We start from the raw sequence: 27094 nt of genomic DNA on the forward strand, positions 1-27094 counted from the left end.
GTTTCGATTAAAAAGTACCTTTTATAAATTTTCTACTGTTACCATCATGTAGGGTTTATTGCAATCATCAAAACTTATTATTTGTTTGTCATTTTCAATATTTTTTTTTGTTATTGTGCTCTGTTATTTCAATAAATAACACTTTTTTGAAAATGTCCCCTTCTGCCCTTAAGAACAGAAGTGAGTTTTTTTTTGAATAGGTCCTATAAAAATATAGAACACAATAGCTTATAGGACCCTTTTAAACAAAAAAACTCTAGAATTATTTATAAAAATATATTTTTTGCATGGATCGTATGCTAACGTCAAAATACCCCCGAAATGTCGACGTATTTTATGGATGGCCCCTAAAGTTATTGACGTATAACCGTCTCCTCGAAGACAATATTTTGTTTTGTAGTTGGTTGAATAAGACTTACTTTCGTCTATAAAATTTTAGGGGAGACAGTTTGTTTATTAAGGAAATCGTTTAAAATCTTAATTTTGTCTCTATAGAGATAAAGAACCTATGCCACCTATGAACAAGTAGTGTAATTAAAAAATGATTTTATACCATCAAAATCATGATGTTATGCCAGAATCAGATAAGAAAAAAAAATCCAGCATTTTCGTTGCATCAACATTTCTATATTTTCTAAATCATTCTAAGAGAATACTGTAAATTAAGAAAAAGATAGTAATTTGAACTACACGGAGAAAAATGAGTTCCCAACATCGTGAAAAAGCGTTCACGAAATTCGGAACCACGAACAAAGTGTTCAAATTGCATGGTACGTTCTTAAAAAAATGAAGAGTGGTTTTTGCGAAAAATGTCGGAAATTGCCATTTTTTGAACCACCCTAGCACGATGTAGGTCACCCTAATGGCCAAACCAAAAAAATACGGGTCTAATTGTTTTGACCAAGGAATCCCTAGAGAAATTTTGAGCCCGATCGTAGTACTTTTTTTTGGGTTAGGCTCCTTTCAAATGAAATTGGTGTATACCAGACTGGAATCGACGTTTTACTTCCCTATCCGATGGTAGGTTGGAGCAGATGCATGGGAATCGAATCATTCGGCCACGCCTGCGAAAATAAGAACCTTGTAGTTAAGTCAACTCACTTCAACTACTTTATTTCTGGGCTGTAACTGCTTAGTATGTTTTGAGTAAAGGGTTCCCCAATTTTGTGGCTGTGTCCTCAACCAAGTTTAATTTAACACATTCTAAATTCTAAAGCAGTTTGGAAAAGGTTTGGTAAAATTAAATATGGCGATCTCGACAAAATTACCCGGGAATCGAGAGGACCAAAAAAAGTCCTTTGGGGAATTTATCCTGGGAATTCCCACTCGTCACCCTCTGGCCGTGAATCCTATGAAATTTGTAATTCTTCTCAGGAATTTTAACAATCTTGTTTTTCATGTTATGGGTAAATTGTTTATCAATTTACTGCATGATTATTACCATAAAACCCAAAGTATACACAAACGTCTTATTTGCACAATATATTTCTGTAGAACAAAACGCGTCCACAATTTGTCGCACCAGTTGATGGGACTCTTATGTGCTCACAGGTAGACTATGGCAATGATAACACAAAATTACTGGCACCAAACATCTGATCAACAACCATTGATTGTCCAGACTTGTGTTCCCAATCCCATTCGACCACGATGTCACCAGCTAAATTGACGATATTTCTGGCCGCTTGCGTGATTCTTGTGCTTGGTCGTTCCTCAACACGCGCCAAAAGTGATGACAACCCTGCGCTGGGAGGCGCTCCTCAGCTGGAGTTTTTGTTCAATTTGATGATGCGACTACGCTGTCCAGATGACCAAAAATGGAACAACGTGCTAAAACTGTGCATCGTCGTACCAACGGCACCGACGCAGGGCACCACCTGGACGGCTCCAACCGCCCCCACGGTCATGTCCACCCCGACTCCACCAACTGGATTCTAGCAAGGAACGGGAAATCATCGAAATTGAAAGACCATTGCATTACGTAATGGCCAACAGAGTGTGCGTTGTATGAACTGTATCCTTTTCGTTTAATTGATTTCGTCAATTGATACAGTTGTTCTACATTAAAGCTGATAAAAATAAAACCTTTACACAAATTGTCTTCTTCTTTGCCTTTCTTAAGCCGCTGACTGCTACTCTGACACCGGATCCTCAAAGGTTACCGACTTTACCGAATACGACTCCGACTCCATAGCCTTGGTTTTGAAGATTTGTATTGTTAACGAAAATATGAGTGCACCGTTTTAATCATTTCCAAATGTTAGTGCTGGATTTTTTTTGTTGAATTATTTGCGTATCAATCATTTTAAAATCGATAATTTTTGAGAAAAAAAAAAATTTGACGGTCTTTTCTTTTTACTCGATATTTATAGTTCTGCGACCTCATATGAGTAAATTTTGAGTGGTTGATTACTTGTTACATTAAAAAATGCATTTTTGCAATATTCTGCTCACGTCATATTTGATATTGACCACTATCCTGAATTACAAATTCGCAGATAACTTTGGGGTATTTTGAACATTTTGAGATCATATCTGAGATTAACAACCCAAAATCCGCAAAAATAATGTTTGGTGACTATCCGAATATTATCCATTTTTTTCCTGAGGACCTCGGATTGTCGGGTCTGGACCTTTATAAAAATGTAATCAAGGAACAACCACACGATGAAATAGATGCATCGAATCAAATTGATATTTTTAAAAGATACTCTTGAGTGAACACAGAATTTATTTTTCCAGCTAGTGTTCTTCAAATAAATCAGATTGGTTCCAAATCAATATTTAAAAACTATTAGTCAAAACCAATCTTTCTAAGCGCCTCTGATAAAAAGTTGACAGAGTACAAGCTAATAACACTAATTTTCTATATGGCATCGTTTTTTTCATTCAATGCCATACCCACTCTCAGACCTCTATAAATGTAACCTTACCCGGAATAGGAGTCAAACACAGTGCATAGAATTCATCGCGTAGTGAAGTTCATTACACGGGAGTTCACAGTGGAAGCAGTTATGGTCATCAAGTGGGTGTTGGGCGTGTTCGCCTTCACAGTCGGTTTGCAGAACGTGGCCGAGTCGGCGGGAATTTGTGGAACGGCTGCTATTCGACGGCACTGGTCCGATTGTCGGAAGTTTGTCGAGTGTGGCGAGGATGCCACCGTGGTGTTCCAATGTCCGGAGCGGAGCTTCTTCAACCCTGTTACGTTGGTGTGTGATTTCGCCATGTACCATGAGTGCGTGGTAGAAGATAATGCAGACATCGGATTCTTGACAACGCGTAATCTATTAGAAGCCAAGCCTGGTCAACTGGTTATGGACGGTAGATGTAACGAGCTACGGTTGGGTGCCAAGTTTGTGAATCCTGAAGATTGCAGTCAGTTTTATCACTGTTCGCCATCTGGACCAATGCTTTTCGATTGCCCTGCCAATTTGTTGTTCAATTCAAGATTAAATGTCTGCGATTGGCCACAGAATGTAGAGGATTGCAGTGGACCAGGACCAGGACCAGGGCCGGGTCCTGGACCCGGTCCGGATCCTGAAGAATGCAAGGACCTCTGTATCCCTGATACGCGCTGTTCAAAGGACTGTCACCTAAACATCATCTTCCTGCCTCATCCCGGTTCATGTAGTTCTTATTTGGCATGTACAAATAACGGATTTGCGTGTCATAGAGATTGCCCAACTGGATTATACTGGAGCAACTGGCTTCAGCGTTGTGTACCGCGTTATGAGTCCGAATGCGAAGACCCGTTACCCCTGCCGTGCCCTGACTGTGAATGGGATTATCGCTGCCCGCCAGACGACGACCCAGACTATCCCATCCTGCTGCCACATCCTGATCGATGCGACGCCTTCTTGAAGTGTCACATAGGTAAAGCTTGCGTGATCGATTGTCCATACGACACGAATTTCAACCAAATTACGGGACAGTGCGAACCTGGCGAATGTGTAACGACTCCACCACCAGTAGCAACTACGGTAAGACGTCAACTCAGTAGTGGTAATTACTAAGAAAAAACTAAACACAACTTAATCAAAGAGTCAATCAAACTGATTACTTTTTACTTGTAGCGTTTTTCAAAACGCCCAAAAAGCAAAATTTAAAAAAATGGTATATTGTACGTTTTTAAAAGAAATTCCACAAACGCATAAAAAGATGATACAAAAACTATTGGTACGCGAGAGCGTTTTAAGCATTATTTATTTAAATTTTTACGGTATTTTTCTTTTACAGCCAGAAGAACCAACAACAGAAACAACACCAACAACAACACCAACAACAACACCAACGACAACTCCAACAACAACTCCGACAACCACACCAACAACAACACCGACAACAACCCCAAAAACCACACCGACTACAACTCCAACAACCACACCAACAACCACACCGACTACAACTCCGACAACCACACCAACAACAACTCCAACAACAACCCCAACAACCACACCAACAACAACTCCAACAACTACTCCAACAACCACACCAACAACTACTCCGACAACCACACCAACAACTACTCCGACAACCACGCCAACAACAACTCCGACAACCACACCAACAACTACTCCAACAACAACCCCAACAACCACACCAACAACTACTCCAACAACCACACCAACAACAACTCCAACAACCACGCCAACAACAACTCCGACAACCACACCAACAACTACTCCAACAACCACACCAACAACGACTCCGACAACCACACCAACAACAAGTAAGTAGTTTATTGTACGAGGTGTTTATGGTGGTTCGTAGTTGTGGATCACTCGAAGGTCTGTAGAGGACATTCAAATAAGAAGCAATCTCTGACTGGGACAAATAATTCAAACGTATGATATTGTTTATCCTTTGCCTAAGAACGAAACTGTTTATAACGCATCATCTGAAACTGGCGTAACGTCATGATTCCAAATCCGGACACATAGTACCATATTATTTTTGTTATAGCTCACAAAAAATCATGTAATAAGTTGGAAATGTAAAAATGTCATCAGGATTTAGTATAAACGGTCAGTTATAAGAAAATGCATGCAAAATATGTCTTTTCTAACAATTTTTCATCAGAATTTAAAAATTAAAATGACTTGTTGTGCTTTGAATCCCGGACACTGTTAAAAGCTGAAACGAAATCCGGACACTTTTGCTTCGAATTCCGGACACTCGATTTTGCTTATAAATCGCACAAATTTGGACTGAAATGTTAGTGAATGGCATTCTTTTAGTCTCAAATCAGCTGTTAACTTCAAAACAATCGAAAGTTTATATACAAATTTGTTAGAATTTAGGGAAATCAAAAACATTAATTTCTGCTTTGCCTTCCCGGTGCTTTGGACGCCTATGAAATATTTCCGTTGAAATGTTTCGCATTTTTAGTAAACTTATAATTTCATTTTATTCAATAGTTTTGGCACTAACTACAGCGTTCAGACAAACTTTAAATGAAAGTTTATGTTAGAATTCAACAAATAACACAGTTTTGACATTCCTAATGCGAACTTATATCCAAATAATTTATAAAACAAGTTGAAGTGTCCGGGTTCCGAAGCGTCCGGGAATTCGAATCATGACGTTAGTAATTTGGGGTCAATGTCCGTCTCAAAACTAGTGTTGATTGAAAGAGTTTGTGTTTTTTAAGGTGATGATCAATTCTCAAGAAGTTTTTGATTGAATGATCAACCCTCTTGTCTTTCAACTCTGTCCAAAGGCATGAAACGGTAAGCTCCCATCCACCATGGGGTTCGAACATACGACCTTTGGATCGTGAGTCCAACGGCCGACCAGTGGCAACCAGCGACTCTACCGAAGCAGGTTTATTTATACATTATCAAGGGTGATGCCTCCTACACCTAAACTGACCCTCCATACAAAAGTACTATGAAAGTATTCGAAAAACCGTATCTTTGCATGGGGTTTTCTGATTAATTTGACGTCCACAGATTCTTGCTTGTTTTGATTGAGGTGTAATGATTGCTGGAAACAAAATATTATAAGTTTAGATGACTTATGGGAGATTTTTACGTAAACAGCTTTGTGCCACCTTCCTGATTAATAATGTGTAAGACAAAAAATATTCTATCGGTGAAAAATCTGAAATCAATTTTGCATAGGCCTTTTTATCTGGGTGCAGCATAGTGGTTCAAAAAGCGGCCTAAGTTTAGAGCTGTATAATGGGAACCAATTTACTGTTCGCAAAATGATACCAAGAAGTGGCAAGTTTTGTAATCGATCTATAACCTGCCAAATAACATGAATAATCTTATTCCGATATTATCTCTGTGCTTCATAATCTAGGAACTTCCATTTGGTTGCTCTTCTGATTCACACAATTTTAGCGTGACGTACTTTATCGATGAAGCCTAAGCGCAATTACGACGATTTGTGTTTATTAAAACAGACAAATGTTATTTTTATTTCAAAATTATTTTTTTCCCGCAGCACCAACAACGCCAGGACCAGATTGTCCTGTCTGTCCACCCGGAGTTTGCAAGCCCGACGACAGGTGTCCAATGGATCCATGCCTTCAATGTGACCCGGTTCTGTTGCCACACCCTGACTATTGTGAAATGTTCCTCAAGTGTACCCACGGATTTGCCTGTGAAATGAAGTGCCCTGCTGGACTTCACTGGAGCACCGCTGCAAATCGCTGCGATTGGCCATTCCTGGGTGACTGTGCCACTGGCGACGTTCCCACAATTCCACCACCAGCCGACTGCCCGCTCGATTACCGGTGTCCCGCTTTCGATAACCCCTGGGATCCGACCATGTTGCCACATCCGGATGACTGTACCAAGTTTATCAAGTGTGACAATAAGCGAGGATGCGTGAGGAGCTGTCCTGAGGGTCTTCACTGGAGTGTTGCCCACAATCGTTGTGAGTGGCCGAACGTTGCTGGATGTGATCCGGACATTCCCATCCCAGATCCCGAGTGTCCGATTTGTCCCTGCACGCCCTGTCGGATGAGAGGAGATCAACATCCCTGTGTCGATAATAGTGTCTGCAAGCGAAGCGTTTTCACCAGTCTAAGTCTTCCGTACGAGCAGGACTACACCCGGTTTTACGAATGTCTGAACGGTAAGGCATGTCTACTGGACTGCCCTCAAGGATCACGGTTCAACCGGATGCGACAACGTTGTGAAGATGTTTAATGAAGTTTTTGATTGTTTGTAATAAAATCTAAATGCTACCCAAATCAAAAGGAACTCAATCGTTTCAAATTGTAGTTATGTATAAATTTAATTGAGTAACGTAAGACAATGTTCAAAGTGAGTCATTTGATTTTCATTTGAGGCTGCACAGTAACGAAGGAAGTTGTTTTATTCTTATTCCAAAATTGTCAAACTTACGGACCCAATCCTGCATTAACGGGATTGTAAAGTTAATCAAACTTTGTTGTAAATTACTTTGTGGACAGTACTTTTGGGGATGAATAAAAACATATGCCGATAGTACCTGTAGTTTTAAAGATACTAAAATATCTGTAACAAAAATCTGGGTGCAAAAGCTCTGGTTGATGTGCACCGTTAAACTGATTTTCTAGATACTAGATCTAGATCAATGGTATAGATATATGATAAATTGCATCATCGTTTTTATTTATTTTTGACAAAATTACGTTATTTTTAATGGTACAAGTTTAAATCGAAAAATTGATGCATAGCACAATCTAATGCTTCGGAATACGTTAATTTTATTATCATTTATAAAAATGCTTACAAGATAGGAACCTCAACAAGCTAGGAACAAAAGAGCAAAGAGGCATCGACATGTTTCAAAATGTTGATTCGTGGTAAAAATGGCAGACATATTTTTTAATCTATTTCTTATAATTAATAGCAAATTCGGAACTTTGTATCAACTAAACCTCAATTTTTTATTCTTTTAACAAAAATATGTGAACCTAGCTAATCGAAAAAAAATTTAAGATTTTTTTCAAATGAATCATAAAAAGTCAGCTAATCTATTTGACGTGATCAATTTAATTGGTTAACTTTTAAGCTAAAATTTGCAAGGAACACTGTGACTACAAGGCATCCGGATTTTGAAATAATTGAAAAATGGTTTCTGGAAATTTTGTGGCCTGCTTCAGTATTCAAGTTGCAATGAAATTAAATCTAAAATATTATTTTAAAATAAATTGAAATCCTATCCAATAGAAAGTAATAGGAATTCACAACGAACAAATTTATTTTAGAAACAATGCATGACTATTAGGATGTAATGACTCTTTTCAAGCATTCAGGAGCTTGTTCTGGTGGGCTAACAGGAGCTGGCTGAGATTTAACTCGTTAAAAGATTTTTTTTTCAAAAATGTAAATTTTTGAGGAATGTTTGCCTTATATGCATTTATTTTCAAAAATCACTAGCGGGTAGGCCAGATCCTTGCGCAAGTTTTGATATAGCGATGCTTCTGTGCTCTCTTATGCTAACTTGATAGAAAAACCAGCAAGCCAAGAACAAGGGAGCACAGAGGCATCGATATATTTATAACATTGAAGTTTTGAGCAATCTGGGGCAGTCAACTAGTCAAATCGCCCCCACCCAAATTATGTTACGTTACATTTAAATGAACCCAACTACCCAAGTATTTTTAAATTTGCAAAACCAATTTCATCTTGCATTCAACACAAGTTTTTCACGGCAAGCGCGGTTTATATGATATGAAGTCACTGGTTTCAACAAGACCCGTACGTTCAGTCGAGCACCTCTGATAACAAGGTGCTTCCATGACAGCTTACAAGCTAATTACAACATTTTTCTAGTCAAAAATGTTCACAAATGTCTCTATAAAGAGGAACTTTTCCGAGAATTTTCAATTATAGTCGAAAGCAGCGGCAAAGAAGCTGCGTACAGTTCGTCGCGTAGTGTTTGTGATAAAGCATAGGATTAAACGTACAGTGAAGGCAGTTATGGTCATTAAGTGGGTGTTGGGCGTGCTCGCCTTCACCGTTGGTTTGCAGCATGGGGTCGAGTCAGCGGGAATCTGTGGAACGGCCGCTATCCGACCACACTGGTCCGACTGCCGGAAGTTCATCGAGTGTGGCGAGGAGACCAACGTGGTATTCCAATGTCCGGAGCGGAGCTTCTTCAATCCCGTGACGTTGGTGTGCGATTACGCGATGTACCACGAGTGCCACGAAGAGGACAGTGCCGACATCGGATTCTACGCAACGCGTAATTTCATGGAAGCCATGCCAGGCCTGCTAATTTCGGACGATACCTGCAATCAACTTCCGTTGGGGGCCAAGTTTGTGAACCCGGAAGACTGCAGTCAGTTCTATCACTGTTCGCCGTCTGGACCCGTGCTGTTCCAGTGTCCTGGAAATTTGCTGTTCGATTCGCGAACAAATGTCTGCAATTGGCCGCAGAAAGTGGAAGATTGCAGTGGTATTACTCCGGGACCAACTCCAAATCCAACTCCAGGTGAAGGAATAGGTGAATGTGCGCCCAACTGTATTCCTGATGGTCGTTGTCCGAATGGCTGCCTCCTTGACTTTATATTCCTGCCTTATCCTGGTTCATGCAGCTTATATCTTGCTTGTGAAGATGGATGTGCATGCATTAGACAGTGTGAAAAAGGCTTGTACTGGAGTGACCGGCTTCAACGATGCGTACCTCGTTATGAGTCCGAGTGCGAAGACCCAATTCCCCTGCCATGTCCCGAATGTGAAGAAAATCCTGCATGCCCGGATGTAGACGACCCAGACCTCCCAACCATTCTACCGCTTCCTGATCGATGTGATGGCTACCTGAAGTGTCGCGAAGGTTATGCTTGTTTGGTAGAATGCCCATATGGCTTGAATTTCAACCAGGAAACTGGACAGTGTGAAGATGGCCCATGTGTAACAACGCCGCCGATTATTACTACTCCGGTAAGTTTAGTTGACTGATTCTTAGTAGAGATCCTAAATAGGGAGACTGGTCGAAGTGAATTTGGCGTACCCAAACAGACACGAGTTTGACTTACCCAAATAAGCATTTCGACGTCGTCGTGCTATCTTGTCGCACCCGCCATTTTGAAGTTCCGAGAAAAACGCGTTTTAATGTTTGACCTTGAATATACAAAAACGAGAGCACGCAATGTAAACAATAACAAACACGTTTTGTTTGGCTGACCATTCTGTGCATTGTCCCAAAGTTTGGTTGAAGTTGGTTGCTGGAGTCCCGAGTTATAATTACAAATGTTTACGGTAGTCTAGCTTGTACGTGCGACAAACGCATCCTGACTTTCCTGGCCTGAAATCCCTTTGGCATTTTGTCGCATTTATATCAATTTTCATGGAGTGACAAGATAACACGACAAGATTGAAACTACTTTCATATATAAAGTGACAAAAATGCACGGAGTTTTTTCGGTTTTTGTTGAATATCTCAGGATTGAAATCGAATTTTGGGGATCTGTGACGGTCAAAAGGTGAGGCATTGTGAGCTGCACAATATGGCGTTCTTAACTCAATTAGGCCCAAAATGCACGTACGACAAGTTAGCACGATAGCGACGATATAAACTAATTGAATTGAAAAAAAAACAAATTTGTTATTGTACGACGTTGTCCCATTTTCATTTCTCGGGATTATGTTTTCTTGTAAGGCAATCAATAATCCTTCCGAATATCACAAAACGTTTGCATGACGTCTTGTGGCACGTTTGCTGTAAAAAGAAAGGACGTAATTGCCTAAGAGGCACTTTGATTGAACCTCTGTTTGCAGTTAGTAAAAAAAAGATACAAGAAAAATTTAAGACAAAAAAAATTAAGTTTTTCTCATCCAAAGATACCATAAAATCTCAAATATAAAAAAATACGGATTTTAAGAAATAGATGTTTTTTTTCTATTCTAATTAAATCTAATCTCATTTAACCCTAGCGCAGCCAGTCTTCCGAGGGCATCCTGGAAAACGCCTTAGGTTGATTAACGCCTAGCATCCTCATGTCATTATTATCAATTGCAGTGCCCCAATGCAATAAATTGCATTGAAACATCACAAACGTTAAAGCAGCCAGGCCAACTGCGTAAAGTTAACCGCAAAGATGATTCGTTGAATTGGATTGAGTTTGAGCATGAATGTTCAAACAACAATACAGTTCTGAATCTACAAGGGAGGAAGGAACGTGGGGATCCCCCGCTCACGTTCCTGTTTATGCAGAGCAATTTTCCGTTGGGAGCCATAATGCTAAGATGTTTTGGTATTTTTGGACCCTCTGGGATGGGACATTGTATTTCCACAGATGCCCTGGACACTATTTGCCGTGGTTATAGCGCCACAACTCGCTCGGATTTTAAGAAATAGATTATTTTGTGAACAAAAATAATAGTAGATTGACAAATTTCTTTTCGGTGTACTTATTTGCAGAATACTCCTCATCAATACCTGCAACCTTGCACAAGACACCAAATCGATCAGAAAATAAAAAAGTTACAGATTTACGTACCATTTTTGTACGGACGGCTGACAAAATTGTATGGAACCTTGCATGGGTGAAAAGGATGTCATTTTTGCGGGCATTTTCCCTAGGACCTGGCGCAGGTCCGTAGCCTCTCCCCCCGAAATTTTTGCAAGACATAACCCCTCCCCCCCCTCTTGCTCCAAAATTCTGGCTACACTTCTGACCAGGCGCTTTGACTTTGAATATTAAATGAGATTTAACCCGTAAAATCGGTGCGTTTTAGTTTGGGTGAACCAATGATACAAAACTACTACTTTGGTCACAGGGAAGGACCAAACAAAGTTTGAACCAAATAAAATCATACAAAAAATCAAAATGGTTGAAATCGACCGATTTCGTACAGAATTGCTAAGGGACCATCCATAAACCACTTTAGGGGGGACAATTGTCCACAAAGGGGGGGGGGGTTACAGATTCTTAAAAAAGTGTTCCACGTGGTTTATGGATGGTCCCTAAAATGTCTTGTATACAGTATGTAAAAAAAGTATTTACACCCCTTGGGCACTATGCACATTTTGTGATGAAACATGTAAACAATTAAAATTTTGACAGAAACCAAGTACTACGTTTTGTTCAGAAACTCTTGCCGAACATTTTGCTACAAAAAGTTCATGAAAAGATGATTTCTATAAAAAGTTATATAACAAATACTATTACAAAAATGAAAAAGGTGCAAAAAAAGTTTGTACAACTTTTGAAAAATTAACATTAATAATGTTAATTGTTGACAAATCACCATAATTTCAGCCTCCCAACTTGAAATAGGCATCCTTGACTAATTGAAAAAATAATTTGGATTGAATATAAAGTTTACTAATTACTTAGTATAAAAGTTTATATAACTCTCGAAATTCTATATAAAACTTATCTAAACTTAATTTTGCAAACTTTCAATTTAACTAAATGTCAATATATTACCATAGAAACGATAAATAAAACATTTTGGAGTGGGTATAACACCGTTTTGGGGGTCTTTGTATCGATAGCATAGATTTTTCGTTGGAATTTCGTACCAACCCGGAATTACGTCGTCAGAAAATCCGCCGGCATCCGAACCGGTCCACAATTCACAAGTCAACATATGTGGAATCGGAATGGGCATACAATTTCAGATCTTTTGATACCCATACATCTAGGTTTTCTATAAAACCCACGTTTTTAAATACCTAGGCAAAAACGTTGTTATGGTTTCGTTTGAGCAACCTGCCAAAAATGTATGGAATTTCGTAATTTTTGTTCTCGTGGACGAAACTTACTTTTTGCCCAGGTATTTTAGAACGTGCGTTTTATAGAAAACCTAGATGTATGAGTTATACCCACTCCAAAATGTTTATTTGTCATTTCTATGGTAATATATTGACATTTAATTAAATTGATAGTTTGCAAAATTAAGTTTAGATAACTGCCCATAATTGAAAATTCGGCTATTATGCCAAATCAAGTATTCCGAGAAAAACGCGTTTTAGTGTTTGTCACAAAATCTGCGTCAAGGCAATTTCCCATAAGAGAGGCATATTAGCCGTTTGGTTTTTCGCATCGGCAGCCAAGTCCAAACACTATTTCAGCAAAATTCAAGTTCCAGTAGATGCGTTGGAACATCCTCTATCACCTGGTGCTAATATCTCGTTTTTGTCAAAAGTGGATATTAGCCGTTTATTCAATGGTGGGCAGATAAGTTTTATATAGAATTTCCAGAGTTATATAAACTTTTATACTAAGTAATTAGTAAACTTTATATTCAATCCAAATTATTTTTTCAATTAGTCAAGGATGCCTATTTCAAGTTGGCAGGCTGAATTTATGGTGATTTGTCAACAATTAACATTATTAATGTTAATTTTTCGAAAGGTGTACAAACTTTTTTTGCACCTTTTTTATTTTTGTAATAGTATTTGTTATATAACTTTTCATAGAAGTCATATTTTCATGAGCTTTTTATAGCAAAATGTTCGGCATGTTTCTGAACAAAACGTAGTACTTGGTTTCTGTCAAAATTTTAATTGTTTACATGTTTCATCACAAAATGTGCATAGTGCCCAAGGGGTGTAAATACTTTTTTACATACTGTACATACAAGAGCAAAGAAAAAAGATCTCCTGGATGGTAACGGTATAACGGACCCCCCCCCCTTCCTCTTCTTGTCTCACTTTTTCGCACTTCTGAACCCCCCCCCCACCTTCCCCTGGAGCGTGACGTACTTTATGGATGACGCCCTAGGGATCGAGTGTCCCTTCGCTCTTCCCTACATACAATGCGGGGTTACTATTTTTGAGCATGAGCATGAGCATGAGCATGGTTGACTGCCAATGAGCTGCTACTCCGTTATTGACAGATCAGCTGAAGTTAAACAATGAATCAAAAATGATCAGTGGGAGCCAACCATCCGTTCACTGTTTAACCCCTGAAGACCCCGACTTTATTAGTCAATACCGGCGCCCTCCCAAGAAGCCTGCAGTTCAACGAAAGGGAGGAATGTGCACATAGTTTTTCGCTATATACTTGTTGATACCGCTTGAGACCGTTGAATCCACAGCATCTCCTTCAAGCATCACGTGATTAATTTTTTTTTTGGGTTAGTGGGATAAGGTATTGGCTTTTCGATGCCTCCCGAGCTACGACGCTATGGGGAGGACTTTCATAACAGACCCGTCGGCGAGCCTTCCAAGCAACAATGCTATGGGAAGGTCTTTCTGGTTAACACACAAAATCACTCACACACAGTTATGTTGCTCCACTATTAACTCAACGATCCAAATTGTCAGTGCGTCTTTCGTTCATTATATAGAATTGGCTTTTTCACCGCAAAAAAAAATTAAAACTTATTCGAAAAATTTAAACACAATCCACCCGACGCCGTGCCTTCCGATCAACGATGATATAGGAAGGGCTTTGAAAATCACAAAAGAAATCACTTTTCACTCCGCATATTTTTTACGACCACGCGCTCCCTTTGCCAATTATGCACTGATGACGCTGCATTTTCAGAGGGTAATCTTCTCCTCGCAGCACACAATACACGATAAAAATGCGAAACAAAAGGCACACAAAAAAAATCACTTTTCAATCCGAATATTTTTTACGACCACGCGTTCCCTTTGCCAATTATGCACTCTGCACTCGAACAGCGACACAAAAGAGACGGTGTTAGTGTTTATAATGTGTTATATAAAAGGTGTGTTTATAAAAATGGAATAAGTGTTTATGTAGTAATTGTCTTGCCTTTTTTTTCTGTTGCAACGAATAGTGGTTTAGATGAATTGAATTGCCTCCTACCTTTTTTTTCTGTTTTGGTTGTGGTCAAAGAGAGAGAATTTCCATGTGAAGTGTCGTCGTCTCGATGTCGGCTCGATGTCATCTCGATGTCGTCTCGATGTTTGCTTCGGTTACGTGCGATCGGTTTACTTAGGCTCCGCTCCTGGAATGGCTAGGTCGTTGGGCTGGCCTTAGAGACGATTCTGCAATCCAGTTGATGTTCGTATCCTTCCTTTGACTGCGCTGGGGACGATTGACCTGTTGGGCAAATTCCATAGTTTTGCCATGTGATTAGGGAGAGTACGTTTGATGTGTACCTCCTAAACAGTTCTTTGTTGACCATGTTTGTACGTTATGTGTTACTGTTTAGTCGTTTTGATGAAAAATGGTTAAACTTTGATTGTGGCGGTTGATTCTGGATGATGCGTTGAGCTTGCATCATTCCGTTAAATTATAATCTTGTTGACGTGTATTGTGGGCCGACATGTCACCCCATGCACTCGAACAGCGACACAAAAGAGACGGAAAATAACACGAAAAAACAGGACTTCGCGTCCCCACAGGCACCGCACTACTCTACAATGCGGGGTTACTATTTTTATGAAAAAAAATTGGATGATAATTATATACATAAATAACAATAATAATTAATATTTCAAAATCGTATTCTTTACAGTCAGAACCAACACCAGATCCAACAACTACAACACCAGAGTTAACAACAACAACACCAGAGTTAACAACAACAACTCCAGATCCAACAACAACAACACCAGAGTTAATAACAACAACACCAGATGCAACAACAACAACACCAGATCCAACAACAACAACACCAGATCCAACAACAACAACACAAGAGTTAACAACAACAACTCCAGATCCAACAACAACAACACCAGAGTTAAAAACAACAACACCAGATGCAACAACAACAACACCAGATCCAACAACAACAACACCAGATCCAACAACAACCGCCCCAGATCCAACAACAACACCATATCCAACTACAACAACACCAGATCCAACAACAACAACAATAACCCCACCAACACCAACAACAATAACAACACCACCACCACCCACGGATTGTCCCGTCTGTCCACCTGGAGTTTGCAAGCCCGACGACAGGTGTCCAATGGATCCATGCCTTCAATGCGACCCGGTTCTGTTGCCACACCCTGATTACTGCGAAATGTTCCTTAAGTGTACCCACGGCTATGCCTGTGAAATGAAGTGCCCTGCTGGACTTCACTGGAGCACCGCTGCAAATCGCTGCGATTGGCCATTCCTGGGTGACTGTGCCACTGGCGACGTTCCCACGATTCCACCACCAGCCGACTGCCCGCTCGATTACCGGTGTCCCGCGTTCGATAACCCCTGGGATCCGACCATGTTGCCACATCCGGATGACTGTACCAAGTTTATCAAGTGTGACAATAAGCGAGGATGCGTGAGGAGCTGTCCAGACGGTCTTCACTGGAGTGTTGCCCACAATCGTTGTGAGTGGCCGAACGTTGCTGGATGTGATCCGAACATTCCCATCCCAGATCCCGAGTGTCCGATTTGTCCCTGCACGCCTTGTCGGATGAGAGGAGATCGACATCCCTGTGTCGATAATAGTGTCTGCAAGCGAAACACGTTGAGCAGTCTCAGTCTTCCGTACGTGCAGGACTACACTCGATTCTATGAATGTCTCGGTGGCAAGGCCTGTCTGCTGGACTGTCCACGAGGAACACGATTCAACCAAATGCGACAACGTTGTGAAGATTTTTAATACATGAGTTATTAAAAACAGTTCTACAACAAGCTTGACTTTTAATTTTTATTTTATATTATACAAAAACATCAAACTAGATTTGTTGAGAGTTACAGTTACACGTGAATTATATGTTTTTCATAATAAATTTATTCAATCAAGTGCAATCCCCGAAAGAAAGTCTTTTGTAAAAAAAAGTTGATTCACACACTACCATGGGTCTACATAAAAGTCTAATACAGTCATCCCTCATATTCGGAACAGTTTACAGATCGGCCAATGTTCAACAAATCATAGAAAATCGATAATTGAACATAGTGATTTGCTTTTTCCTCCATGTGAAAGCTTTTCTTGCGATCTTTCGATTGATGTATAGACCGATTGTACATTTTTACGTTTCATATAAAGTTTTCAAAGAAAAACATTGACCCATAAAATCCACTAATTCGGAACACTTTTTTCTTACGAATGTAAACAAACTGTTTTTCTCTCCAGGAGTACATATTTTCTACAAAAAAAAATGACTTCGCACTCCGAAACCAATAAAACTCATGCTTAATAATGTTTCATGAATAGCCTGATAACTTTTTTTGTGAAAATATCAGTAAAATTCAGGGAGACACAGTAACATCCCACAATCATGGAACAGGCAATTTGGAGGCAGTGTTTTGCTGCTCTGGATAAAATATTCTGGAAATGCAGTTTTTGTTTAAAAAGTACTACTTTTACTAGTGAAATAGCAAGAAAATGTCCAAATTAAGGCCTTAAAAATAGCAGGGTCGGCAGAAAAGTTGCATTTTGCATCCTATTGACAAATTACCACAAAAGTGTTCCGAATTTGTGGGTGTTCCGAATATGTGGGATGACTGTAAGAAGTTCCATCACTACATTAGTCACTAGACAATACCTTACCTATCTTAACATAATTGATTTGTTACTATGTTTTACAAGACAATTACATGTCAGCAATAATTCTTGCCAAATAAAACAACACAATACTCTCAATTTTGAAAAACAGGTAAGACCTATCAAAATTGTATATTAAAAGTATGTATCCCTCTCCTTTGAAATTTTTCCAAAAAATGAGGGGGAAATAATATTAAAATTAAAAATGTTTTTTATATATTTATACACTATTTGATTTTTTTTTTTAAATTAAATATGTCTTTAGGAACTTTCTTACAATAATTACATTTCATTTACATTTTAAGTGGTATGGCTAAATGCTCTTCATCTTTGTTATATTTTTCGTTTTTTTAATAACGGTTCACATTTATTTATGTTGCCATGTGCAAACAACGAGTGATACACGCGAGTCGAGACAAATAATTAAGCATTTATTGCAGATAGTTAGATTTATTAAAAACTGTACGTGTGTCTTCTTGAGCTCGCGGATTATGACAACCGGTTTCCGGTCGTGGATGTCAACAGGATGACGACAAGTGTCGCTCATCCAGGGTCGCATCCAGGGTTGTTCCTAGGGGTCCAACAATTTATTAACTTCAAATTGTTTTACATTTTTGCATTGAATCGAATACATTTGGGTAAAAAAAAAAAAAAAATCACTTTAACAACTAATCTTAACTTAAAACAAAAAAAAGTAAATTCATTGAATTATTCAAAATCATAAGAACGAGTAAACTACGAATTGTATTTCAAGATAAATCCTCCAAGCGTTTTTACTTGATCCGCACGAGTTTTGCAACCACGCAGTGTTGATGTCATCTCGAGGAAAATGTTCAGAAGTTCTTGTTGTGAAAACTGGTCACTACTGCCTTCACTCGTTGATACTGGTTGGTTTTCCCTCGGTTGCTGACTGAAGCCAGGAGGTGTTGTATTCTCTGCAACTTTTTGCCGCTGATTCAACGGCAATGGCTGCAGATTTGGAATTTGGAACCATTCAAACAGAACCCGCTCCAGGTGACGCCAAAGCAGGAAAATCCACGTCCGTGAAAGTTGGTGGTGTTTTGCGACGATTTGGTTGGTGCCCCACAGAGTACTCTATGGTCATACTCTGACAGATAACTCTGCAAAGTTAGAAAAAAAACAAATCTAAAAGAAAATAAATGTTCTGAAGGAAAAAAATACTTTTCGAAAAGTACATTATATGTCCCATAAAATGACATGTTCCAAACAATTTTAACGCAAAACGACAGAGTTTTCGAAACTATTTCTGTATTTTTTTATGTTAGTAAATGTCTTTTCTAATAAAAAAAAATGTCTTTTCTTGCAAAGTCGATATACTTTCTTTTCTTGCGATTAAACCATTGTATTTTTTGCTGTGAATACTTGTGACGTTGTATCATGCTGTGGAGGAAAATCAAATTTGATAAAATGATTATTTTAAGTGGCTACAAAAAAACATTTATCGGTACGTTCAAGCGAGTGCCTATGATAACAACTTGCTTCCATAATTGCTTACAAGGTATTGACAGCATTTTTACCTTGTAAACAATGTTTGATAAATTAAATTAGGTTCTTCTAAATTTGTATAAAGGCGATCTTTCTGGGAAACTGCCATTCAAAATCAAACACAAAGTGAAGCTGCGTGCTACTCGTGAATTGTGTTGCGCTCAAAAAATAGGCCTAAGTTCATAGTCAGTGCAGTGATGGTCCTCAAGTGGGTGTTGGGCGTGTTCGCCTTCACCGTCGGTTTGCAGCACGTGGCCGAGTCGGCGGGAATTTGTGGAAAGGCCGCTATTCGACGACACTGGTCCGATTGTCGAAAGTTTGTCGAGTGTGGCGAGGAAACCACCGTGGTATTCCAATGTCCGGAGCGGAGCTTCTTCAATCCCGTGACGTTGGTGTGCGATTACGCGATGTACCACGAGTGCTTGGTGGAGAACAATGTAGATCTCGGCTATCTGGCAGCGCGGGATCTTCTGGAAGCCAAACCTGGACGATTAGTTATGAACAGTAGATGCAACGAACTTCAGTTGGGCGCAAAGTTTGTGAATCCGGAAGATTGCAGTCAGTTCTATCACTGTTCACCGTCCGGACCCATGCTTTTCCAGTGTCCTGGAAATTTGCTATTCGATTCACGAGCAAATGTCTGCAATTGGCCGCAGAAAGTGGAGGATTGTAGTGGTATTACTCCGGGACCAACTCCAAATACAAGTCCAGGTGAAGGAATAGGTGAATGTGCGCTCAATTGTATTCCTGATGGTCGTTGTCCGAAGGACTGCCACCTTGACTTCATTTTCCTGCCTCATCCTGGTTCATGCAGCTCATATCTCGCATGTGAAAATGGATGTGCCTGCAGTAGACAGTGCGAAAATGGCTTGTACTGGAGTAACCGGCTTCAGCGATGCGTACCTCGTTTTGAGTCTGAGTGCGAAGACCCGGATCCCTTGCCATGTCCTGATTGCATAGTTGATCTTGACGAGCGATGCCCGCTGGACGATAACCCAGACTACCCAACCCTTCTACCGCTTCCTGATCGATGTGATGGCTACTTGAAGTGTCACGAAGGGTATGTCTGCGTAATTGAATGTTCAGATGGCTTGAATTTCAACGAGGAAACTGGACAGTGTGAAGATGGCCCATGTGTCACAACGCCGCCGATTATTACTACTCCGGTAAGTTTAGTTGACTGATTTTCAACGATATTAGGTACACCAGATTTTCCCTTTTTACAACATTCAATAATATTTTCACGTGAAAAAGACTGCATGGCATTCAATCGAGAAGGAATTCATTTTATTAATATTTAAAGAAAACCTCTCTATTTTTGATGTCCTCGATGGCTTGCAAATATTGAAATTTCAACAAATTCGTTTACTTTAACTTGTGATATGGGATCTTAATTGCTCTGGTTGGTTACCCATTTGACCAATCTGTTGAGTGATTTTTTTTTATTATAATTTTTTTTAGTTTTTGACGAGTTATTAAAGTTACGTTTCGGCTTTCAGTCACTTGGTTTGATGTTACCAAGTGACCGAAAGCCGAAACGTAACCTTATAAAAAATGTGAATAAAATATTTATAAATATATATTTTGTTTTTTTTTTAACTCGCTGCTCAAAGAGGGTCAGGAAAAAAGTTTTAACTTGATTAAAGTTGAAGACTGTTAAAAGATCGCAGAACTGATTTTTTAAGAATAATTTAACAGTCGAAGTATTTTGCACCCAGGATTCTTCCACCTCGAGATTCGAACTAACATAATATGGATTGCGAGTATAAGATCTCTCTGACTAAATACATACATGTTTTAAATTATGAGAAATAATTATTCACCCAAAATTCAGAATCGAGATAATCGTTCTCTCAAAATTTATAGAGGGCTCAGTGCCAAAATCGATAGAATAATGGTACCAACTCACACCATCATAACAAATGAGTTCATTCGTTAGTTGAATCAATAAATCTCCAACAAGTGTCATACATCGACTTCTGACTTCTCCATGGTCACCAAGCTGTGGTGGCCGAGGCAGCTAAGTCATTGGATTGGTTTGTCAAAGGTCTCTGGTTCGATTCCCGTTGTCGACACTTTTGGTTTTTTGTTTGACGGATGAACTTTTTTTGCAAATGAACCTCGAGAGAATAGTTCTATCGCCCATTTCGAGCTGTGTTCTCTGCATCCGTGAATGGTACCACTATTCTCTCGACTCGAGACCATCATTCTCTCGGACTAGCGCTGCCAGTTTTGGGTGTTGGAACACTTAAAGCCCGATGGTTTGATATCGTCAGTTTGGCACTGCTTGTTGTCAAACCATTAGGGGATTTTTGTTTTTGTTTGACACATCATTGCCTTTTGTTTTGGTAGCGTACGAGATTGGAAGTCGCTTGTGACGTCTTGTGACACTTCTGCTGTTAAAAAATAGAGGGTGTCACAAGATAGCACACAAGCGACGATTTGGTAAAAATTTCGGTTTTGTGTACAGTGCTTAAATGATTATTGAAGCATTAACAAAATGCAAAAAAAGGCTTAGTTAATTTATGTTTTGTTAGTTTGCACGAATTCTACCAATTGTTCTAAAGAAAAAATCCTTCCTAACCTTCTGTCCATCTTTCAACAATCCAAATAGCAGTGAGAGCTAACGTGCGATCTCGGGCTAGGTCATTTGTGTAGTTTTGCATGTTTATTTCCTACAAGGGTGCATGGTTTTGAACTCTGTTTTACTATGGATTTTTGATTGCTTCGAAGAACGCATTGGTTGTTGCATCCTAACTCTAGAAACCTGTTTCAAAAAGTGTGGTTTGACAAGTTCCAGGTATGGTGGGCCGCACTAGTGAGGCAAAGAAATTGAGACAGGAGCAAACATAGTTTGGGAATCACTGCTCTACAATGATAAAGTAATTGCGAATAAAATTAAGCAACTTGAGCGAACAAATATTCCCAAAACTGAAGATGTAAATTCAGTGTAAAATTACATCTTTTCTTATGCTTATTGTATACATAGACTGTGCTTTGCTTTTATGTACATATCTGCCAATGTAAATTCACATGATTTTATTAAGCTTAACCCAAATAGTTGTGAGTTTGAGCAATTTTGAGGTGCAAAAATAGGTGGCCACACAAAATGTCAACCTGATCAGACAAGGTTTATCTTCGCGTAGTTTGCAACTTGATATGAATAATGATTTGTACTTGGTGTTATTTTCATATTCTATTTTACTATGATTCTTATTTTTGATTGCAGTCAGAGGATCCAACAACAGAAACAACACCAACGACCACTCCGACAACAACTCCAACAACAACACCGACAACAACTCCGACAACCACACCAACAACAACTCCGACAACAACACCAACAACCACACCAACAACTACTCCGACAACCACACCAACAACAACTCCAACAACCACACCAACAACAACTCCAACAACCACACCAACAACTACTCCGACAACCACACCAACAACAACTCCGACAACCACACCAACAACCACACCAACAACAACACCGACAACAAGTAAGTAATACGTAAATGTTTATTGTCTTATTTATATGGATGGGTAAATTTGGCTAAAAAATAACAATAATATTTTTTTTTTGATAGCTCCAACTACAACACCAGGGCCAGAGTGTCCCACCTGCCCACCCGGAGTTTGCAAGCCCGACGACAGGTGTCCCAAAGGTCCATGCCTGCAGTGCAACCCGGTTCTGTTGCCACACCCCGACTATTGTGAAATGTTCCTCAAGTGTACCAACGGATTTGCCTGTGAAATGAAGTGCCCTGCTGGACTTCACTGGAGCACCGCTGGAAATCGCTGCGATTGGCCATTCTTGGGTGACTGTGCCACCGGACTTCCACCACCGCCTAGTCCATCGCCAGCCGATTGCCCGCTCGATTACCGGTGTCCTGCGTTCGATAACCCCTGGGATCCGACCCTGTTGCCACATCCGGGTGACTGTACCAAGTTCATCAAGTGCGAGAACAGGCGAGGATGCGTGAGGAGTTGTCCCGAGGGTCTTCACTGGAGTGTTGCCCACAATCGTTGTGAGTGGCCGAACGTTGCTGGATGTGATCCGAAAATTCCGATAGAGCCCGAGTGTCCGATTTGTCCCTGTACGCCCTGTCGGATGAGAGGAGATCGGCATCCCTGTGTCGATAACAGTTCCTGCAAGCGAAACATGTTGAGCAGTCTCAGTCTTCCGTACGAGCAGGACTACACACGATTCTATGAATGTCTCGGTGGCAAAGCCTGTCTTCTGGACTGTCCTCGAGGAACGCGGTTCAACCGAAGCCGGCAACGTTGCGAGGATGTGTAATACAAAAGTAATTGAGTGTGTCTATTAAATGTTTTTTTTTTCTGTCATCATCTATCTTTATTGTTTTGAATGGTGTTTATAAATGATCTTGAATAAAACATTCCACAAGCTCTATACACTGAAATAAAAAAATGTACCAAATTCCTTTATTCTATGAATTTTGCCTCTTCTCCTTGTTTAGTAATCTAGTTTTTTGGATTATGTAATAAGGAAAGGAGCCGAAATTCATAGAATTTAGGAATTTGGTACTTTTTTTCAGTGTAGGATGTATTGTAGATACTTAAAATAAATTTTTATTGGATTCAAAAACCTAATGGCCTATCCCTAAAATCACTTAACTTTGAAAATTGTACGTAGCGTAGCGATTCATGGAAATTAATCTTATCTTTTATAATTAAAGGTATGTTTATTAGTAACTCGACGTAAATTTTGGAATATTTCCAAACAAAAGCCAAGTTGACGTTTTTATATCAAAGTCAAAAAACAACTTGCAAAGGAACTTATATGCGTAGAACAATCAAGCAACTTTTTTAAGTAGATGGTATATAACGGCAAAATGTAAACAGTATACGGGGACTGTTAAAATTCTATCCTTAAAACTCTCATGGCACATTAGATATCAACGGTGATTCTTGCAAGAAAGTGGGATCGATTTGTCTCTTTTAAATATTTGGCAAACCTGCCTCTGACTGACTCTTTGGCAAATTGCCGAAAATGGAGGCTGTGAATAATGGCACTCCATTCACAGAAACATATAAAGACGTTACACGGAGTTCTTCCGATTTTTGTGGAACATCTCAGGATTGATATCGAGTATTGAGGATCTGAGGAAGTCAAAAGATTAGGTATTGAAAGCTGCATAAAATGGTGTCGGTACATTGATTTGCACTTGCGACAAGATAGCACGATAACGTTGATATCAAAGGTCTTTATGGTTAAGCTGCTGCTGCTTAACTTGATAAGATTGAGAACAACATTGCTCTAACATTACAAGAACACGGAACAAACGTGCAACATGATTGTGCTAAATTTAGAAAACATTAGTTTGAGGTTCCCAAGAGCGGTTCCGATAACGAGTTGTTTCCATAATTGTTACAAGGTTTTCTATTTAACACAGTTTGCAAGATCAATCTGAGTTTTAAGAACCTTTAAAAAGCCACAGCCTTCCAGGGTAGAGTTTCCAAAATCGAAAGCACTGTGGAGAAGTTAGGTTTTGATCTATTGGATACGGATAGTTGCAGTTATGGTCATCAAGTGGGTGTTGGGCGTATTCGCCTTCACCGTAGGTTTGCAGAACGTGGCCGAGTCGGCGGGAATCTGTGGAAAGGCTGCTATTCGACGACATTGGTCCGATTGTCGGAAGTTTGTTGAGTGTGGCGAGGAAACCACCGTAGTATTCATATGCCCGGAACGGAGCTTCTTCAACCCTGTTACGTTGGTGTGTGATTTCGCCATGTATCACGAGTGCTTGGTGGAGAACGATGCGAACATTGAATACTTTGGGTCACGGAATTTTATGGAAGCCAAGCCTGGTCAGCTCGTGATGAATGGTAGATGCAACGAGCTCCGATTGGGAGCAAAGTTTGTGAATCCGGATGATTGCAGTCAGTTCTTCCACTGTTCACCATCGGGACCCATGCTGTTCCAGTGTCCTGCCAGTTTGTTGTTCAATTCAAGATTAAATGTCTGCGATTGGCCACAGAATGTAGAGGACTGCAGTGGACCAGGGCCAGGTCCAGGTCCAAGTCCAGATGAATGTGAGGGATACTGTATTCCAGATTTACGCTGTCCCAACAATTGCATCTTTGATAATATTTTTCTACCCCATCCTGGTGCGTGCAGCTCTTATTTTGCATGTGAAAATGGATGTGCCTGCTTGAGACAGTGTCAAAATGGTTTCTTCTGGAGTCACCGACTTCAACGTTGCGTACCCAGTTACGAGTCTGAATGTGAGAATCCCATTCCACTACCGTGCCCTGTCTGCGTAAGGGATGACCGATGTCCGTTGGAAGATGACCCAGACAATCCAGTTCAACTGCCTCTTCCTGATCGGTGCGATGGCTTCTTGAAGTGCCACCAGGGTTATGCCTGTGTAATCGACTGCCCTGTCGGTATGAATTTCAACCAAATTACGGGACAGTGCGAAATTGGGGAATGTGTAACAACTCCAACTATCGAAACTACAGAAGTAAGTATTGATGTTAATACTCTTCGTAATATGATGAGTAGAACTTTGTAGTGACTAGTTATTGCAAATTAACATTAAATTTTTTTTTAATGTAGCAAGAACAAGAAACAACAACACCAGAACCTGTAACAACAACAACCCCAAAGCCTATGACAACAACACCAGCACCTATAACAACTCCTACGCCAACAACACCAACAGACTGTCCCGTTTGCCCGCCCGGAGTATGCACTCCCGACGACCGATGTCCAGTGGGCCCATGTTTGGAGTGCGATCCTATCCTGCTGCCACATCCGGAACACTGCGACCGGTTCCTCAAGTGTACCCATGGTTTTGCCTGTGAAATGTGGTGCCCGGGCGGACTCCACTGGAACAGCGCAGCAAACCGATGCGATTGGCCATTCCTGGGTGACTGTTCCACCGGTCCTAGTGCCACGGGTCCACCGCCAGCCGATTGCCCACTCGATTATCGGTGTCCTGCGTTCGATAACCCCTGGGATCCGACCCTGTTGCCTCATCCGGGTGACTGTACCAAGTTCATCAAGTGCGAGAACAGGCGAGGATGCGTGAGGAGTTGTCCCGAGGGTCTTCACTGGAGCATCGCCCATAACCGATGCGAGTGGCCGAATGTTGCTGGATGTGATCCGAAAATTCCGATAGATCCCGAGTGTCCGATTTGTCCCTGTACGCCCTGTCGGATGAGAGGAGATCGGCATCCCTGTGTCGATAACAGTGCCTGCAAGCGAAACATGTTGAGCAGTCTCAGTCTTCCGTACGAACAGGACTACACCCGGTTCTATGAATGTCTAGGTGGCAAGGCCTGTCTGCTGGACTGTCCTCGAGGAACGCGGTTCAACCGAAGCCGACAGCGTTGTGAGGATGTATAGAACTAGGAATTTATTTAGGAAGCACGACAATTTTGGAAGAAATACGTAATTAATTATCAATGTATGAGCATAAAAATGTGTTTATAATTTACCAATCACATAACCTTGGAGTGTTGTGGGTGGTTAATTAAGGGAACAGTGAGTCATGTCGCGATGATCTCCTGCTTTCATTCAATTGAACATCGCAATCTGGGATGAATCGGGGCACATGTGGCGATTTGGACAGCTGTTTTATCTCGACGTTTTTACATTTTTTACCAAGTATTATCTATCTTTGGAACAACACAATACCCTATGGTCTAGTCACCATTCCCGGCGTACAAAGTGTACCATGTACGAAAGGACCTGCAAGCGCTTAAAGTTTCAGAACGGCGAATGCCTAGGACGATAGTGGCGTACGTGAGAATAAAGTATGGAGGAGAATGATGAGCCACGAGCTGGTGCAACTCTACGGAAAGTGCAAGGTGGTTGAACCAAGCGCAGGAAGATCTGGTAAGTGTATGGGGTTTTCAAGTCGGTATTGGCGAGAAGCAGCCCAGATCCGAGTTAGATGGCAACCCATCTGTAGACAGCTCATGACTCGAAAGTTGATCGAGAAGTAAATGTAAGTAAGGAACAACATCGTTAAATTGTAAATTTACATAAAACTTACAAATTTTCTTTCATTTCAAAGTTGACAATCATAGGGACCAATTGAATCAAGTAAATCAACCGAACAAAAAACTATTCTTTAGTTTATTTTCTTCTATTTACACCCGGAATATAACACAGGAAAAAATCAGACATAAATTTGAATGTTTTCTAAGTGAAACTCAAGCTTTTCTGTTTT

The 27094-nt window shown here is 40.2% G+C and overlaps 2 protein-coding genes across 2 annotated transcripts; both read left to right on the forward strand.

Annotated features, from left to right (window-relative positions):
- The first annotated feature begins 2950 nt into the window (after positions 1–2950).
- Positions 2951–7223, forward strand: LOC6040063 (mucin-2). The gene is made up of 3 exons (XM_038257593.1): positions 2951–3980; positions 4237–4729; positions 6451–7223. Exons 1-3 carry the CDS (start codon positions 3015–3017, stop codon positions 7158–7160), a joined length of 2169 nt encoding a protein of 722 aa, XP_038113521.1. The 5' UTR covers positions 2951–3014; the 3' UTR covers positions 7161–7223.
- A 1588-nt stretch (positions 7224–8811) lies between these two features.
- On the forward strand, positions 8812–26341 carry LOC6040067. Its single transcript, XM_038250444.1, has 7 exons — positions 8812–9884; positions 15387–16487; positions 19034–20050; positions 22114–22390; positions 22478–23184; positions 24401–25378; positions 25474–26341. Exons 1-7 carry the CDS (start codon positions 8922–8924, stop codon positions 26263–26265), a joined length of 5835 nt encoding a protein of 1944 aa, XP_038106372.1. The 5' UTR covers positions 8812–8921; the 3' UTR covers positions 26266–26341.
- The last annotated feature ends 753 nt before the right edge of the window (positions 26342–27094 follow it).

Source organism: Culex quinquefasciatus, chromosome 2, assembly GCF_015732765.1.
Source record: "Culex quinquefasciatus strain JHB chromosome 2, VPISU_Cqui_1.0_pri_paternal, whole genome shotgun sequence".
NCBI lineage: Eukaryota > Metazoa > Arthropoda > Insecta > Diptera > Culicidae > Culex > Culex quinquefasciatus.

Excerpts from the sequence above, each read along its gene's own strand:
- LOC6040063 (XM_038257593.1), top strand. The coding sequence starts at position 3,015 with ATGGTCATCAAGTGGGTGTTGGGCGTGTTCGCCTTCACAGTCGGTTTG. Across the intron at positions 3,981-4,236 it reads CACCACCAGTAGCAACTACG|CCAGAAGAACCAACAACAGA; the intron begins GTAAGACGTCAA and ends TTTCTTTTACAG. Across the intron at positions 4,730-6,450 it reads GACAACCACACCAACAACAA|CACCAACAACGCCAGGACCA; the intron begins GTAAGTAGTTTA and ends TTTTTCCCGCAG.
- LOC6040067 (XM_038250444.1), top strand. The coding sequence starts at position 8,922 with ATGGTCATTAAGTGGGTGTTGGGCGTGCTCGCCTTCACCGTTGGTTTG. Across the intron at positions 9,885-15,386 it reads CGCCGATTATTACTACTCCG|TCAGAACCAACACCAGATCC; the intron begins GTAAGTTTAGTT and ends TATTCTTTACAG. Across the intron at positions 25,379-25,473 it reads CAACTATCGAAACTACAGAA|CAAGAACAAGAAACAACAAC; the intron begins GTAAGTATTGAT and ends TTTTTAATGTAG.